The 18,216-nt window shown below is 40.6% G+C and overlaps 1 protein-coding gene across 1 annotated transcript in view; it reads left to right on the forward strand.

Annotated features, from left to right (window-relative positions):
* The window catches only part of FREM1 (FRAS1 related extracellular matrix 1), a 264,848-nt gene that overhangs the window by 178,195 nt on the left and 68,437 nt on the right, over positions 1-18,216 (forward strand). Inside the window, exons 27-30 of the mRNA XM_056521167.1 lie at positions 1,203-1,404; positions 1,660-1,804; positions 7,095-7,224; positions 8,501-8,573. Of these exons, the coding sequence (XP_056377142.1) occupies positions 1,203-1,404; positions 1,660-1,804; positions 7,095-7,224; positions 8,501-8,573 (550 nt within the window). The remainder of the gene's footprint in view (positions 1-1,202; positions 1,405-1,659; positions 1,805-7,094; positions 7,225-8,500; positions 8,574-18,216) is intronic.

Consider the following 18,216-nt stretch of genomic DNA (forward strand, 5'->3'; position numbering starts at 1 on the left):
GGTTTTTTGTTTAAAGTCCCATGCAAATCAATGGGAAATGTATGTTTCCACATAGCTTCTGTACGGCTGGAGATATTTCAATAATACATATATTACTTATATGGCAAATAAAAAGATATAATAGTTAAATTAACCCTTATCTACACCCTTATGTAAAAGATGGGTTTTTGTTTCAAGTCCCATGCAAGTATAAGTACCTTACTTCACAAGCTCCGCTCTGCATCTCCTGGTGAATGTATCAGTTCAGCTTGCAAGCCACACCCCATCTAAAAAAAATACGCCCACTGTTTAAGCCCACCCCTTTTATTCTCTACCCATTTTGTGCATCAGTCTGGCTTGCAAATCATGCCAATACCACAAAGCCACGTCCCCTTCTATTTTCAGCTTACAATATCTTCCTTACAAATCAGTCCCACCTGAGGGCAGGATATGAGGATTGGATATGAGGTCGGCATATCAGGTTGGGATAGGAGGTCAGGATATGAGGTCGGGATAGGAGGATGGGACATAAAGACGGAATGTGACATAAGGACAGGACATGAGGTCGGGATATGAGGATGGGACATAAGGATGGGACATAAGGACAAGATATGAGGATGGGATATGAGGATGGGATATGAGGATGAGATATGAGGACAGGCTATAAGGTCGGGATATGTTGAAGAGATATAAGGATGGGATATGAGGTCGCGATATGAGGATGGGACATAAGGACGGGATATGAGGTCGGGACATGAGAACAGGAATGGGATATGAGGTCGGGATATGAGGACAGCATATGAGGTTGGGATATGAGGACGGGATATGAGGACGGGATATTGGGTCGGGATATGACAACAATATATGAGGATGGGATATGAAGTCAAAAGCTTCCTCTTTTGTTGATTTTCCTCCCCAATAAGGATTAGGAAGGATAAACCAGGCAACGGCAGGTACTCAGCTAGTTATCTTATAAAAATAGTCTCTGGACTACACCTTACACTGTACAACAAATCTATATAAGTATACATAGTATAGTGAGTATACGTAGTTAAGGGGATTTGGGAAAGATATGTGTTGGTATCTTGAGGGTTCCATCGATAGCTATATCATATGAATGGCCGGGTTTATTGCATAAAATATATATTTTACTGTTTATTGCATGAAATATATATTTTCCCCTAAAGAGTTTATAATATGTGGTTGTAATACTTTTCAAATAGGTGGATTTTCCAGATGATATAATTCCTAGAATTATCCACCTTTTCTGTGTATCAAAAGTTCAGCTTCTTGATGATGGTCGCTACGGAACCTACATAACTTCTAGGGAAATAATGGCTATTGATCCAGGGACAAAGGAGGAAAATATTGTCTTTAAAATATTAAAAGCTCCTCAGAGGGGATACTTGGAAAATGTTTTATCAGGTAAGGTCTAAATGAAAAGCTTTGTGATAATGCACATATACAAAATGATGTTCACCAATGCATAATTTTGTATTCCTCAACACTAAAAATATTAAGCAATGATAATATTTTTTGTTTCTGCTCCTGTTATTTTAGATAATGTGGATTATATAATCCCATCATAATATAAATCCTTCTCTCCTAAGCATTGAGCATTTGGCACAAGATCATGTTCTGGTGTAAAAGAAAATCAATCTTTATTATTTGTCTTTCCAGGCAAATTTATTGTAGATCAATTCACACAGAAGGATCTGAGCAGCAAGTCCTTATTGTATATTATAAATCCATCAGTTGATGAATGCGAAGATTCAATACATTTTGAAGTTACAGATTCATCTGGAAACAGAGCTGCACCCCAAATGTAAGCCATACTGTTTTATTTGTTACTATACCACTTCCAGATATGTCTGCTATTCTCCAGTGAGTTATAGTGTTTATATTCTTTATATATAAGTTCAACCTATAACCTTGTTGTGTTGATCCAGAAGACGGAAAAAAAAACCTGATGAAGCACATGACAATTGCTTCATACCAGGGGGAAAAAATTATTTTCGACTCTAAATATAGAAATCATTATTAATCCCTGGATCTACGCCTAATGTCCAGAAAACTAGTACCTATAACTGGTAATATATTTTTCAAGAAAAAGCATTCAGGCCCCCCTTCTCCATAGGACATAGGAATACCACTGGTGTATTTTATGTGGCATTAGGAAATTGCATCAGATTGTGTTCTAAAGAGATGTAAAAGACCTTGGTCAGCCTACAATAGGACATAGCACACCAACCTAACAAACATTAACAGTGTTTACAGAATATTAAAGAAAACACTTTTCTATAAATATGGATTTGAAAGTCAAACACAATACCTAGTCAACTTCTCTAGTGGTCTGTTTTACTAAGATCAATTCAGCATCATTGGTGACATAGGTTAATGAAGGGAGATAATATCAGCTTTCCTGGTAGTCTAGGGTAGTCAAGCAGTTTATGCCAGATTTCCAGTTAGTCTAGAGTAGGGGAGGTCAAGGCAAATAAAAAAGATAAGAGAAGAATAAGTCAGGTTTAGTGTCCATTAAGGTGTCTGATAGATCTTTTGCACTCCAACTTTCATTCTTATTCTTTTGGACCCCCACCCCCCACTCCCCACTCCAAAAAAGGATGTTATTGTTTTCTATTGGTGCAAAGTTTGGTGTCCAATACGTCTATGCTCTGATAAGATTTCTATTAAGGTATACTTTTTTATAATGGAAGATGTAGCCAAATGTTATATTTTTGCTAAATTGTTTTTGGCTCCATATGAACTACAAAAGGCTTCCAATTAAATCTTTACATATGTTTCTTCTATGAAATGAGAATCTGATCTATCGAATGGATGCCAAGAGAATGCAGCTAAGTACTTATTTTTTTGTAGATCCTTCCAAAATAACATTTTGTTGTCATACAGTTGCTCACAGCTTGACGAATGCCAAGGCTAGGTTCATTCTATGTTTTATAAGAACACCTGACAGAATACATGTGAAACAAAGAAGTAGAGGGAAGAATTTACCTATTTTAGCTTTACCCTTGGTATCTTTTAGGCAGACATATTTTAGGCTGTCTAAGTTAGTGCAAGTATTTATAATTGGCACATGGTCTTTATTAAATTTGATGCATTTCAAAAATGTTTCAAAAGAATGTATAACTTTCAAAGTGTTTAAAAGTTTTTACACTAATTCTGTCTTGGCTTAAAATGCACCACAAATGTTTTTGCTAAAACGTAGACATTCCAAAGCAACTCCCATTTTGGTGTGTGAAAATGAAAAGGGTCAAATGTGCACATTTTGTGTACACAGCATCATAAATGCATCTCGAATTCTATGCACCACAATTTTTACATCTATTGAGCCAAAAATCAGGCACAACTGTGATAGTAAACCTGGTGTAAAGTCAGTGGCATACCTATAGCGGTCACAGTGGCCACAGTTACAACCAGGCTCCAAAAGCAAGAGGGAATATCACCCATCCATATCATACCATATCTGTGGGAAGCACGGATGCTACTTGGATATAGTTTGTGACTGGGGACAAGAGGTGAAGTAGAGAAGGCTTTGTATTAACCAGCCTCTTAAAAAATCTAGGTGACACATTCACGACAAGCAAAACAAACATGGCCCAGCCCCTACAGTCGTCCTCTTCTCCCTATAACCGACCTCTTGTTCGGCTATTCTGACATTTGCTGCTACCCATGTATCCTCTAGATCTGGTCCTAAAGCTAGCAACCTGCAACCACAGTGTTAGAATAGGGTACAAAAAAAACAAATCCGCTATTCAAAAACGTTCACATCAGGGTCATGACCTTTGGACTATGCCTCTGCCCTTCATTTTACAGTCAAAACAGTGAGAAAAGGCATGAATTGAGCCTTACACATCAGCATGAGTATAACTTTAATACTAATATTAAATACATGAATTTTGTAAAACAAATGTAAAATGTTCTATTTAAATCTACTGGCACATAATCATTTGACCTTTTTTCTGTTGCTGCTTATTCATTGGAAAGTAATATGAACATTGTAGATCAATGAGATTTAAGTATTATGTGATTTGCTTAATCTGTTAAGTCCATCACTAAAAATAGATCTGTAAATGATTTTAATATTTGCTACTTGCTGTGAAATCCATATCCAGCTGTGTTACTTAGCAATGTTCCATTTCACCAGTAGATGTCCCTCTTGTCCTATATTTTAGGGCCACAATAAAGGAAGGGACGCTGTTAACTTATTAACAAAATGTGTTTTAGTTGTGACATTTAAGACACAAATTTCTGCTGCAGAGTTCAAAGCAACAACTAAAATGTCAATGATACTTTTAGAGAACCAAGCCTTGCACTTTCCATTCCTATGTGCAGGGTGGCTCATTCATAGAGCGAGAAAAATGTGTGTTGCCCATATCTGGACTTGATATAACAAAAAGATTAACATTTGTGTTTTAGTTGGTACATTTTACTATCTGTTGCCATGTCTTTATGATAGGTACCATGTCTCCAAGCTGGAGTTGTTGTCTACTGGCAGACTCACACCTCCATATGGTTACTTATTATTATGGATTTCTTTATTTACTGATATACCTTGGATGTATCAAGGAAACACTTCTATATTTTGTATGTGTGTTTATAAATCTATAACAAAACACACAGTTAAACGGAAAAAATTATATACTATTGACAACTCTTAATAGACCATAACTAGCACTTTATAAAGTTCGTATTGGGGCTTCAGTTGCAGATTCCGTTCAGCAGCAGTAAATCGAGCTAGCTGGTCCACTGTACAATGGACACCAAAGGAGCCTGACGAACACATTGACCAATTGGATTCTGTGGCCAAGGCCCCATAGGAAGTCTCCAATGCATATGCAAATCTAGGCTACGATAAAACAACTATACAATTGCGGCTTTTCATCAATAAATTGAATAGATACATGGATAAACAGATCAATAGATAGATATATGTGAAATTGATACTGAAGCTAAATAGATAGATAGATATACTCTAGAGATAGACTAAAGATAGAAAGATAGATCGATATACTATAGAGCGATAGATAGACAGAAAGATAAATGATAGACATGAGACAGATAAATTACATTTACAAACAAAACAAATGAATTAAACTCTGTTCAAAAGGAGAAGGATGAGCACGGTAGGCACTAGAGCCCTAGGGAGACAGTTTTTTAATCCCACTCCCACTGGATTTCTGACCATTATCACCCACTACAGCAAGGTGTGTGTTCCACTCTGGGCCGCTCTCAGAACATGTGTGTCCAATCCCGCCTGCTCCCGCAAACAGTTTGTCACAACTTTTAGAGATAGTACCTCCTGTGCCATATCATTACTCCCTTGTGTCATTTCATCACCCCCTTGTGCCATTTCATTAGCCCCCTGTGGCATTTCAGAGGTTTGCGGGACTGTGCAGGATTTTGCGGGACCCGCTGTATGTTCTGCTCCTCCTCCCAACAACCTCAATACCTCATTTGTTTTTTATTGGGTTGCGTGGGACCCATGGGATCCCAATCCCAATGCAGGGTTCTAGTAGGCATTTTTCTAGAACTCATAGTTTCATGAGTTCATTGTTGTACTAAAAGCACTGTTATATACTCTACACCAAGGGTCCCAAACTCAAATTATCTGGGGGCCACTGGAGGTTAAGGATGGGTGAGGCTGGGCTGCATACGCCCCTCACATATAATGCCCCCATCATGCGTCCCTCACATATGATGCCCCTATCATGCACCCCTCACATATAATGCCCCCATCATGCGCCCCTCACATATATTGCCCCCATCATGCGCCCCTCACATATAATGCCCCATCATGCACCCCTCACATATAATGCCCCCATCATGTGCCCCTCACATATAATCCCCCCATCATGCGCCCCTCACATATAATGCCCCCATCATGAGCCCCTCACATATAATGCCCCATCATGCACTCCTCACATATAATGCCCCCATCATGCACTCCTCACATATAAAATGGCCCCCATCATGCGCCCCTCACATACAATGCCCCCCATCATGTGCCCCTCACATATAATGCCCCCATCATGCACCCCTCACATATAATGCCCCCATCATGCGCCCCTCACATATAATGCCCCCATCATGTGCCCCTCACATATAATGCCCTTATCATGCGCCCCTCACATATAATGCCCCATCATGCGTCCCTCACACATAATGTCCCCATCATGCGCCCCTCACAAATAATGCCCCCCATCATGCACCCCTCACATATAATGCACCCATCATGCCCCCTCATGCCCCCAGACAGGCCCCCAGATAGATATGACCTCCATCAGGTAGGGCTCCCCGGTAGGTACACAAACCCCCATATAGATATGACCCCCATCTGGTAGGGCTCCCCAGTAGGTACAAAGGCCCCCAGATAGATATGACCCCCATCAGGTAGGGCACCCAAGTAGTTATAGAGGCCCCAGATAGATATGAACCCCATCACTGATGGGGGTAATATATATCTGGGGGACTGTCTACCTACTGGGGAGCCCTACCTGATGATCAGGTTGGGGTTCCCAATAGGGGTGCAGGCCCCCACATAGATATTACCCCCAGCATGTAGGGCTCCTATTTAAACAATTATGCCCCCTAAAAAGATAGGTTAGCCCCTGGTGATAAGCAGGTCCTCCTTTATTAGGCAAGAAATTAGGCAAGTTAAGTTAGGTTTCACAGCTACAGTACTTACATCTCCCTGCTGCAGCCTAAAATGAGCCTTCTTTGCCGAGATGCATGCGTTAGGTGACGTTATCACATGCGCCATGCAGGGCGTCAGTGTCCCGGCATCCTGCGCTGCAGATGCAATGACGTCACCAATCGCTCGCATCACTCGATGAAGGCCCGTTATATGCTGCAGCAGGGAGATATAGGTACAGTAGCAGTGTGTGCCGACATGTGTGAAGTTTTCCGGCATTTAGCACTGCTTGCCCAAAGCAGGGCTAAATGCCTGCAGAATTCATCTGCCGCCCTGGCCACCCAGGCTGCAAAATTTCGTTCCGCGAGCCGGGAGTATGAGAATCCTGCTCTACACCAACCACTCATTCAGCATGAGAATACAAGGGGTCTGCAATCATTACTTCATTGAGTTTATTTCTTTACAGCTTGGAAATAAAATGGTCTCGCATTGAATTGCTCCAGGGCATATATGAGGTGTGTGAGTCGGAAGCACTGGTGCCTTTGAAGATAACACGAAGGGGTTATTCTGTAGATTCTGCTTTTATTTCACTACAGGTAAAAGATTAAATTGTTCATTTCTATGCTGATATGAAACACGTACTCAGGCTGTATTTATAAATTTTTCACTTAAAGGGAATGTGTTGTCAGAAATTTAGTTATTGTTTAAATCAGTATTTTATGTGAAACATATTTTTTAAGACATTAGACGGGATCTATCCTAATAACATGAATGTGAAATTTTACTGGCTGGTCATACTCTATGCCAATGGGTTCTGCTCTAAAGTTATCTCAAAATGCTTTTAAAAACAGCTCCGGCAAAATGGCTGCCGACATATAAATGTACAAAAAATAAAATAAATAAATTACACTATATATTAGAAAATAGAAACAGATTAGAAAAGAACATGTTTCAGTATCTGACTCTCCAGCGCTTCCAGACAATAAACAGGTGTGTGCCGCATGCAACATTGCAGGGGTCCCCAGCGGCGAGACCCCCGCGATCAGACATCTTATCCCTTGGATAGGGAATAAGATGTCTAGGGTGGGAGTACCCCTTTAAGTATTCCATTTTGGTAATGTAGCATATAATTGGAATATTACAGGATTGGTGCGGAGAATAGAAGGATCGTCCAAGAGCCGTGTGATTAGGTAGGTTGTAGCGTGGCTAAGCCACGCTACAACCTACCTAATCACACGGCTCTTGTCCGATTCTTCTATTCTCTGCTCCAGTACTGTAATATTCTGATGAAGGTCCTGGTAGGGCCGAAACGTAAATTTATTTAAGGACTGTATAAATAAAACTCTTTGCATCATACAATGGAGTGCCAAGTTTTCTTGAACAAGTATTAAAGGATTGGGATTTCTACTTGAGCACGAGCTGCGAGGGAGTGACATATTCTCATCACGTAGCATATAATTGATAAGAAATAGAGGCCTGTTCATGGTAAAAGTTTTCCTCTCCCCATACTCTGTTGGATTAGTCACTGGATTAGACTATAGCCCAGTCTGGACCACCTATTTTTCAATTACATGGGGTTCTACAATTAGCAAATATATCACACATGTTGGGAAGTTGGAGATCCTTGCAGCATTAGTGTAGGGGACCAGAAGCAATTTAGGGTAGTCATTGAATGCCCTATTACATCATGTCAGACTGATAGGGAAGGCCTAAGTACGTTGACAGACATTGCCTGCAAAGTTCTTAAAATATTTTGTTCTACTATCAATCTACTCATAGTATTTAGTTAACGCAATATTCTACATGAGTGGTACCCAGAACAAAAGGCAAATAATGAACTTACACTGACTAATTCCATGCTTTCATTTAAAGGTGAATGGAGTTAGTGCTGTGGATGGAAAAGATTTTTCTACAAACCCTTCAAGACTTATCCAGTTTGATCCAGGTACCAAACACATTGATGGCATGTATAAAAATTATATATATTTGTCAATGAAAACATTTACATCGAGATAAGTGAGGCTACAAAGAGGCTTTTCAGCAGCTGCAAAGTCTTTATGTACTTTATGTACTATATTTCAGCTGCAGTTGAATGTCATAGTACACATCTCAGATGCTCCAGACTTTCTTTATGAAAAGGATGACAGTGTTTTTTATATAAATAAATCAGTGGTGAACAAAAAGAAGATCTGGTGTGTGTACTATAAGGAGAGGTACAATTTACTATAAATAGTTATGAATATTTGGACTTGCCTCAGTGTCTCATGCTCTGTATAAATGCATTCGGTCTGCATGGTTGTGCTTTAACCCCTTATGACTCAGGGTTTTTCCGTTTTTGCACTTTCATTTTTTCCTCCTTACCTTCAAAAATTCATAACTGTTTACATTTTGCACCTAAAAATCCATATGATGGCTTATTTTTTGTGCCACCAATTCTGCTTTGTAATGACATCAGTCATTTTACCTAAAAAATCTACGACCAAACGGAAAAAATAATAATTGTACGACAAAATTTAAGAAAAAATGCCATTTTGTTACTTTTGGAGGCTTCCGTTTCTACGCGTTAAATTTTTTGGTAAAAATTACACCTTCACTTTATTTCGTAGGTCCATACGATTAAAATGATACCCTACTTATATAGGTTTGATTTTGTCGTACTTCTGGAAAAAATCATAACTACATGCAGGAAAATGTATACTTTTAAAATTGTCATTTTCTGACCCCTATAACTTTTTTATTTTTCCACGTATGGGGCGGTATGGGGCTCATTTTTTGTGCCGTGATCTGAAGTTTTTAGCGGTACTATTTTTGGATTGATCACACTTTTTGATCACTTTTTATTCATTTTTTCATGATATAAAAAGTGACCAAAAATACACTATTTTGGACTTTGGATTTTTTTTGCGCGTACGTCATTGACCGTGCGGTTTAATTAATTATATATTTTTATAAATTTCCGCACGCCATGATACCACATAGTTTTTTTTTTTATTTACACTGTTTTTTTTTAAATGGGAAAAGGGGGGTGATTCAAACTTTTATTAGGGAAGGGGTTAAATGATCTTTATTCACTTTTTTCACTTTTTATAGGGGGCTATAACACTGCACACACTGATCTTTTACATTGATCAATGGTTTCTCATAGGAAACCATTGATCAGTGATTCTGCCGCTTGACTGCTCATGCCTGGATCTAAGACATCATCGGACAACAGGAGGCAAGGTAAGGGACCCTCCTGCTGTCCTACAGCTGTTCGGGATGCCGGGATTTCACCGCGGCTATCCCAAAAAGCCCGCAGAGCTAGCTGGAGGTAGTTTAGTTTCACTTTAGACGCGGCAATCAACTTTGAAAGCCGCGTCTAAAGGGTTAATAGCGCTCAGTGCCGTGCGCTGTTAGCCACTGGTCCCGGCCGTTGCTAGTGGCCCCCACGTTATAGAACGGGAGCAGACTCAGGACGTACCACTACGTCCTTGGTCCTTAAGACGTTAAAGGGGTACTCCCCTGGAAAACTTTTTTTTAAAACAACTGGTGCCAGAAAGTTAAACAGATTTGTAAACTATCAATACAAAGAAAAAATGGATTTGTAAACTACTTCTATTTAAAAATCTTAATCCTTCTAGTACTTATCAGCTTCTATTTGCTCCACAGGAAGTTATTTTCTTTTTGAATTTCCTTTTCAGTTTCTTTTTGAATTTTCTTTTCAGTCTGACCCCAGTGCTCTCTGCTGACACCTCTGTCCATTTTAGGAACTGTCTGGAGCAGGAGAGGTTTGCTATGGGGATTTGCTCATACTCTGGAAAGTTCCTAAAATTAACAGAGGTGTCAGCAGAGAGCACTGTGGTCAGACAGAAAGGAAATTCAAAAAGAAAAGAACTTCCTATGAAGCAAATAGAAGCTGATAAGTACTAGAAGGATTAAGATTTTTAAATAGAAGTAATTTACAAACCTGTTTAACTTTCTGGCACCAGTTGATTATAAAAAACATGTTTTCCAGGGAAGTATCCCTTAAATATGGTCAGAAAGCTCCATAAATACTATGATGCTGTTAGTATGGGCACCAACCTACAAAACTTATCATTGCAACAAGCAACAACTCAAGGTACAACATACAAAATCAATTTATTGATATCCCCCCCCAAAAAGAAATCAAATTACAATATTTAAAAAGTATTGTAATTAAATATGACACATTTAAATTTTAAATATTGTATTTTAATGTCTGTCTTCTTGATTATCAATAAAAATTTAGTATTTTGTACCTTGAGTCTGTTGCAATAATAATTTTTGTAGGTTGGTGTTTAAACTAATTGTGTATGACAGACTAGTTATATTCTATTACTTTGGTAACCATGAAGTAATTTTGGGAGCTGAGATTATAGTGTATCCCCTCCAGTTACATATTTTTCTATTCATGTTCCTATTTGATGAGCCTGGGTGGTTAAAGTGGGGATGGTGGGCTTCATACATCTAACAAATAGTGTTGAGCGCGAATATTTGAAATGCAAATTTTTACAGCAAATATCAGCACTTTGCGATTTTGTGAATATTTAGAATACAGTAATATATATTCCTAATGACGAATATTTGTGTATTTTTTTTTTTTCATATGAAAATCTTTATGCGAATATCGGCGCTTCCAGACTGGACACTGATCCCTCCCTTCTTTTAGGAGAAAGATATAATTGCACATGCGCACTATGCGAATTTCATTACGAATTTTCACATGAAAAAAAAGAGAAAGAACAAACATAGCGAATATGCGAATTTTGCGAACATAGGACAAATATTCATCCATATATCTGCAAAATATTGTGAATTTGAATATGGCCTCTGCCGCTCATCACTACTAACAAAGCAGGGCAATAGCTGTTCTAATAATGTGCACATGACCCTTAGAAAGAAATGACAACATATTTGCATTGTTCATAAATCTAAACCCGAGACGTAGAATTGTTTAGTAACTGTTAAAAACATAATAATATACTTATCTTATGTCTGCACATTTCTGTGTAAGCCCTTGTTTATCTACACAGCAGGGTACTAATCTACTATAACAAAGCATTATCTTACTAACATTATACTTAATTAATTAGTGGTGAAACCTAGTGATTTGCTTGCAGAATGTTTTTCCATTTCTCAAACCTTACAAGTAGAGGATCTTTGCTCTTGCCTACCTACTACTTCCTATTTACTTCACAAGACAGAACACTTTACTGAGGGCATACCATTTTAGCAATACAAATCATACAGCCTTATAATGAATGAACCTATGGAGCATCTGAGGTTTTTGAAGTCTCAATATATTCAGTAATGTTGAATGTGCTGAACTTAAAGGGGTTATGTAGGCCCACAACATTTTCAATTATTGGCTGTGGCTGGCATAAACATAAAAAGAAGGTATACTCACCTGCCCAATCCCCTGCTGCTCCTGTCTTGACGAGTTGAGCAGACAGTGTGCTTCATTTGTCCTCTCAAGGAGCAGATCTCTCCCTGGAACAACTTCACTACTATATACCAAAGCAATTTGTGCACAGTTGTTTCCAATGCATATTCAAGCATTCATTTTTTGTGATGTACTTATTGGTGGTGAAAAGCAGAGAAAACAGGGATTTTGAGTGACTTTAGCAAACACATCGTGTATTTGAGCGTGACAGTTTTAAGTAGTAGGACATGAATAGGTGGGGAAGGTTGTCAGAAAAATAGGTTTTGCATGAGTTTTGCAAACACATTATTTAATTGCATATAAAAGTGCGTACGTTTTTCTTGCAGTGGCACATGGCACATGTATAGGTAGGAAAAACAGTGGAAAAGGGTTGTGTCAAATTCCAATTAAAAAGGTTTGATGAGGCAATGATGGGGTAGAGTAACTTACATTGCCCTGTCCTCTGCCAGTAAGCATATTGATGGCAGTACCAGCACTGTGGACAATAGTCATGTTACTAGGCCAAGGAAAAGAAGCAGCAGCCATTTCCCCAGGCCCAGTACAAGTAGTGGCAGCCATGTGCCCAGGCCCTGTACAAGTTGTGGCAACCATATGCCCAGGCCCAGTAGTAGTAACAGGAGCCATGTGCCAGTAGTAGTGGCAGCATCAGCAAGCCAGAGTTATTCATCTTCACCACGGATACAGTTGGCTAATTCTCAGTCATCTCTGAAGGAGGAAGACACTGATGCTATGACATTAAGTCAGGTGTCAGATGATTTCTCCTCCTTAACAGTTACCTGGCACAATAAAAGAATCATTTCTACCCTTTCAGATTCATTATCCTTTTCTTCATTGTCCCCTCCCAGTTGAAATAACCTTGGTGCTAAGGACAAGGATATTAATGAGAAGTTGTGTAAGGACAGTCATCCTTTGGAGGGTGTTGCAGAAGTTATGGAGGCAAAAGCAGTGGCAGAAATGCATTTCTGTGGGAGTGGGACTGGTGGTAGGCCTGTTAATAGTTAATTTTGGAGGTGGATATGGTGACACCCAAGGATGTCACGAGACATCAAGACAGACTGAGGAAAGTGGCAAGGAGGATGAGGAGGACTATGATAATATGGTTTTGAATACGTTTTGTCAGAGTAGATGGGTAGTGGGGCACTGGCAGTTAAAAAAGATACAAGTTGATGTAGGGCCTAAACATCTGTAAAACATCCCAGAGGTATGCCTACTGGTATGTTCTGCTGCAATTGTAGGCTCCAGAGTAAAACCTGCCAGAGGAGGAGCATGGCCGAGAGGTGATGTAGATACTCGTTCTTTACAGTACTGTGTCAACTCTTCTGTACCTTCCCAGAGATAGAAGACCAGACAAAATGAAAGATCTGCGAGCAGAAAGGTGTGACCAGGATGCAAGTCTAAAAACTACAGTTTTACATAGGCACATGGAGTAGCATCACAAGGCCATGTGGACAATGAAAATGCCCCACAACATGATCAATGCCCTGCTGCTCCTGCAGCTCCCAATCTCTGTCATCTGTCTAGAAATCAGGCATTGAGTGTTCCTCTTCCTCTATCCATGCAGGTATCCATAACCAAATCTATATCCTGCACACAACAGTATGTGCCCAGTTGTCCAGTTGAATTCATGCCTGGCCAAGCTGTTGGTGGTGCAGTTGTTTGTTTAGTCCACCACTTTTATGCAACTAAAGAGTTGTGTCCAGACAAGGTGGCACTTACCCAGTTGCCATTAGGTCTCTAAAAATGCCAGTTGCCATTATGTCTAAAAAAAAACCTGCCTTGCACAAGCATGTGGAGGAGAGGGTGAACCACTTCATGCAGTTGTCAATGTGCAGCACAGTGCATGCAACAGAATATACTTGGAGCAGTACAGTCATGCCTGTAAATGTTGGCACCCCTGAAATTTTTCAAGAGAAATTAAGTATTTCTCACCAAAAAGGATTGCAGTAACACATGTCTTGTTATACACATGTTTATTCCCTTTATGTGTACTGGAACTAAACCAAAAAAAGGGAGGAAAAAAAGCAAATTGGACATAAAGCCACACGAATCTCCAAAAATCGGCTGGACAAAATTATTGGCACCCTTTCAAAATTGTGGAAAAATAAGATTGTTTCAAGCATGTGATGCTGCTTTAAACTCACCTGGGGCAATTTAAAAATCACACCTGAAAGCAGATAAAAAGGAGAGAAATTCACTTAGTCTTTGCATTGTGTGTCTGTGTGTGCCACACTAAGCATGGACAACAGAAAAAGGAGAAGAGAACTGTCTGAGGACTTGAAAACCAAAATGGAAAAATTTGTGGAAAAATATCAACAATCTCAAGGTTGCAAGTCCATCTCCAGAGATCTAGATTTGCCTTTGTTCACAGTGTGCAACATTATCAAGAAGTTTGTAACCCATGGCACTGTAGCTAATCTCCCTGGGTGTGGAGGGAAGAAAATTTATGAAGGGTGTCAACGCAGGATAGTCCAGATGGTGAATAAGCAGCCACAAACAAGTTCCAAAGATATTCAAGCTGCAGGCTCAGGGAGCATCAATGTCAGTGTGAACTATCCGTCAACATTTAAATGAAATGAAACAATATGGCAGGAGACCCAGGACCCCATTGCTGACACAGAGATATAAAAAAAGCAAGACTACATTTTGCCAAAATGAACTTTAGTAAGCCAAAATCCTTTTGGAAAACGTCTTGTGGACAGATGAGACCAAGATAGAGCTTTTTGGTAAAGCACATCATTTTACTTTTTACTGAAAACGGAATGAGGCCTACAAAGAAAAGAACACAGTACCTACAGTGAAATATGGTGGAGGTTCAATGATGATTTGGGGTTGTTTTGCTGCTTCTGGCACTGTGTGCCTTGAATGTGCGCAAGGCATCATGAAATCTGAGGATTCCAATGGATTTTGGGTCGCACTGTACAGCCCAGTGTCAGAAAGCTGGGTTTGCGTCCGAGATCTTGGGTCTTCCAGCAGGACAATGAACCCAAACATACATCAAAAAGCACCCAGAAATGGATGGCAACAAAGTGCTGGAGAGTTCTGAAGTGGACAGCAATGAGTCCAGATCTAAATACAATTGAACACCTGTGGCGAGATCTTAAAATTACTGTTGGGAAAAGGCGCCCTTCTAATAAGAGAGACCTGGAGCAGTTTGCGTGGTCCAACATTCCGGCTGAGAGGTGTAAGAAGCTTATTGATGGTTATAGGAAGTGACTGATTTCAGTTATTTTTTCCAAAGGGTGTGCAACCAAATATTAAGTTAAGGGTGCCAATCATTTTGTCCAGACCATTTTTGGAGTTTGGTGACATTATGTCCAATTTGCTTTTTTTCCTCCTTTTTTTTGGTTTAGTTCCAATGCACACAAAGGGAATAAACTTGTGTATAGCAAAACATGTGTTACTGCAATCTTTTTCTGTGAGAATTACTTAATTTTCTAGAAAAATTTCTGGGGTGCCAACATTTACGGCCATGACTGTGGCTATGGCCAGGGCCAGTACGTATGTTTTACAGAGTCAATATCCTACAGTAAAATGCTCCGTCGCCAGCCATAAGTGTTGATGAGTCGTTTCAACTTTGAACACTTGCCACCTATCCTCATCCACATCCTCTTCAACTGATATCTTACAGTCTTCCACAGGGCAAAGCATAGCTGATACTCCTCCTCCCTCTTTATTTCAGCTCAGGCAATGACTGCTGATCAGTGACACCTGTTGTGCTAAGGCCTTTTCAAGAGAATCAGACAAAATAAACAGGCAATACAAATATATCTTTGATGTATGTTCCCTATTATCAGTTATAAAAATAAAAAAAGTATACAACTGATATATCTTTAAACTCCCAGTACACAAAGCACTAGATGATGTTACTACTACACAACCAGGTGAACACAAACATGGGATGTTTTCCTCTTTTCATTATTAAAAAAACCCCAAAAAAAACAAAACAGTTTTTTCTTCAATTTCCAGAATGCTAATATTGTTGCTACTACTGAATTGGGAGAATTTTTGGATGGGTTGTAAAAAGCACCTGCTTCTTTACTTTTCAGGTGCACATCCTGTTGCTACTCCCATAAAGGGATATTATTTGGACTGCTTGGAAAAAGCCATTTCTTCTTCCATCTCTCCATATGCCTATTGACAATGACAAGCATCTGACACTAAAAGGAATAACCAGTGGCAACTATCAACTTGTTTAAAATACATTGTAAGCATAAAAAATCAGCTTACAATGTATTTTAAACAAGTTGTTAGTTGCCACTGGTTACCAAAAGTTTCCCAAACTTTGATATTATTATAGCCTAAAAGGGGTTTTCCTTGTAAGATAGGGGATAAGTATGTCACCCACCAAAAAGAGAAATGTACACATACACCTAAACTGAGATAAAATAAAGATAACCTTTATTAATACAAATGTAACCTAAAATCACAGTAAAAATACATATATGGCACCAGTATAAATAGTGGACAGTATGCAAGTTATAGGAAATAACACTGGGACCCAAGGTGGAAAAATACACACTGAAATGATACCACACTACATGATGCTAAGAGAAACAACAAAGCTGCAGATATCCTTTTACCTGTACCTGTCACCAAACTAAACTTTTAATTTCTCTATCGGCTCCATTGGGGGACACAGACCGTGGGTGAATGCTGCTGTCTCTAGGAGGTGTGACACTATGGTAATAAAAAAAAGTCGGCTCCTCCCAGCAGGATATACCCGCCTTCAGGCCCTGAGCTAATCAGTTTAAGCTTAGTGTCTGAAGGAGGTGCACGTGGTCTGGAATTCTCCAGACCAGGTCTTCTGATTTTTTGTTTTCCTAGTATAGGGACATGTTAGTTTTTTATTCCTTGCAACCTCTGGAGACCCCCTGTTTTTGGCCCACCTTTCAGGTTATGGGGCTGGCTTATACAGGGGCTGGATTTTTATTCTGGGGGAGCAGTGGCATCTTAGGGGGCATGTCATCTATGTTTTACATTGGGCACTTCACTGTGTGTGTGTGTGGTTACTTGCGGCTATGTCCCCAGCGCCTTATATGCGGCTCACAGCCGCGGCGCTGGTACGGGCCGGGCGTTCTCAGCGCTGGCTTACTTTCACTTTCTCCGGCAGTCTCTGCCGGCGTATAGGCAGCCCGCTCTATTTCCCCGAGTGCATATGCGGCTGACATGTGCACTCGGGACAAGGAGCGGGCGCCATTACAGCTTCTTCTCGGCCAGTCTATAGCTCCGCCCACAGGGCTGTCGGAGCTCTTCAGAGGCGCGAAGTAGCCTCCAATCAGCGCCGTGGGCACGATTTTCAGTTAGGAGGGGCCAATTAGTTAGTGCCTCTGCTTCAGGCATGCCCCTCTCTCTCTCTCTCTATTGGCTGGCCTGTTTCTTACACTCTAGCTGCACGGAGCCGAGTTCTCCTCACTGCAGCTGCCAGGGGACACAGACTAGGGTGAGAAAGTTCCTGTCTCTTTTCTCATTATGTCCGTACCCAGAGCTGTTCCTCCCTCTAAACAGAAACCTGGTACATCAGTGACTTATTTTGTCTGTAAGCACTGTATTGCCAAGATGCCTGGCTCTACTGAGCCCACTTGCCCTGCCCGCTCCACTGCTCCCCCAGACCCCCTGGTACCCCCTGATGCCCTTTCGGTTCTGGTGGATTCAGCCGCTCCACCAGCCTGGGTTTCTTCCCTGACCCAGTATATGGCTGACTTGACCCAAGTCTCCCGTTCGGTGGCTGAGGCCTCCCGGGAAGTGGTGTCTGCCTTGAAGGGGCCTTCCTTGTGCAGGGCCTCTGAGAGGGCCCGCTCCTCGTCTCCACATACTTCCCGCTCTCACAAGCATACTAAGGGTGCCTCGTCTGACTCTTCCATTGAGTCTTCAGATAGACGTGGGCGTTCCCCTCGTGGGTCCCGCCCCCCCTGTCATCAGGGCACAAACGTCGCTCCTCCAGAGGACGTTCTCTGAGTCGCCGCTCTGCCACGTCAAAGCCGCGTACCCGGTCAGGGTCGCCCCCCTCCAGGATTGCCTCTACTCGTTCACATTCTCCTGGTGAACTGGCGGACAAGGCTTCCGAGCCAGCATCTGACTCAGAGGACCGCTCGGATTCTGTTCAAACGGTGAACTCATTGGTGACAGCCATAAGAGACACCTTTCA

This window comes from Hyla sarda, chromosome 1, assembly GCF_029499605.1.
Source record: "Hyla sarda isolate aHylSar1 chromosome 1, aHylSar1.hap1, whole genome shotgun sequence".
NCBI classification, from domain to species: domain Eukaryota; kingdom Metazoa; phylum Chordata; class Amphibia; order Anura; family Hylidae; genus Hyla; species Hyla sarda.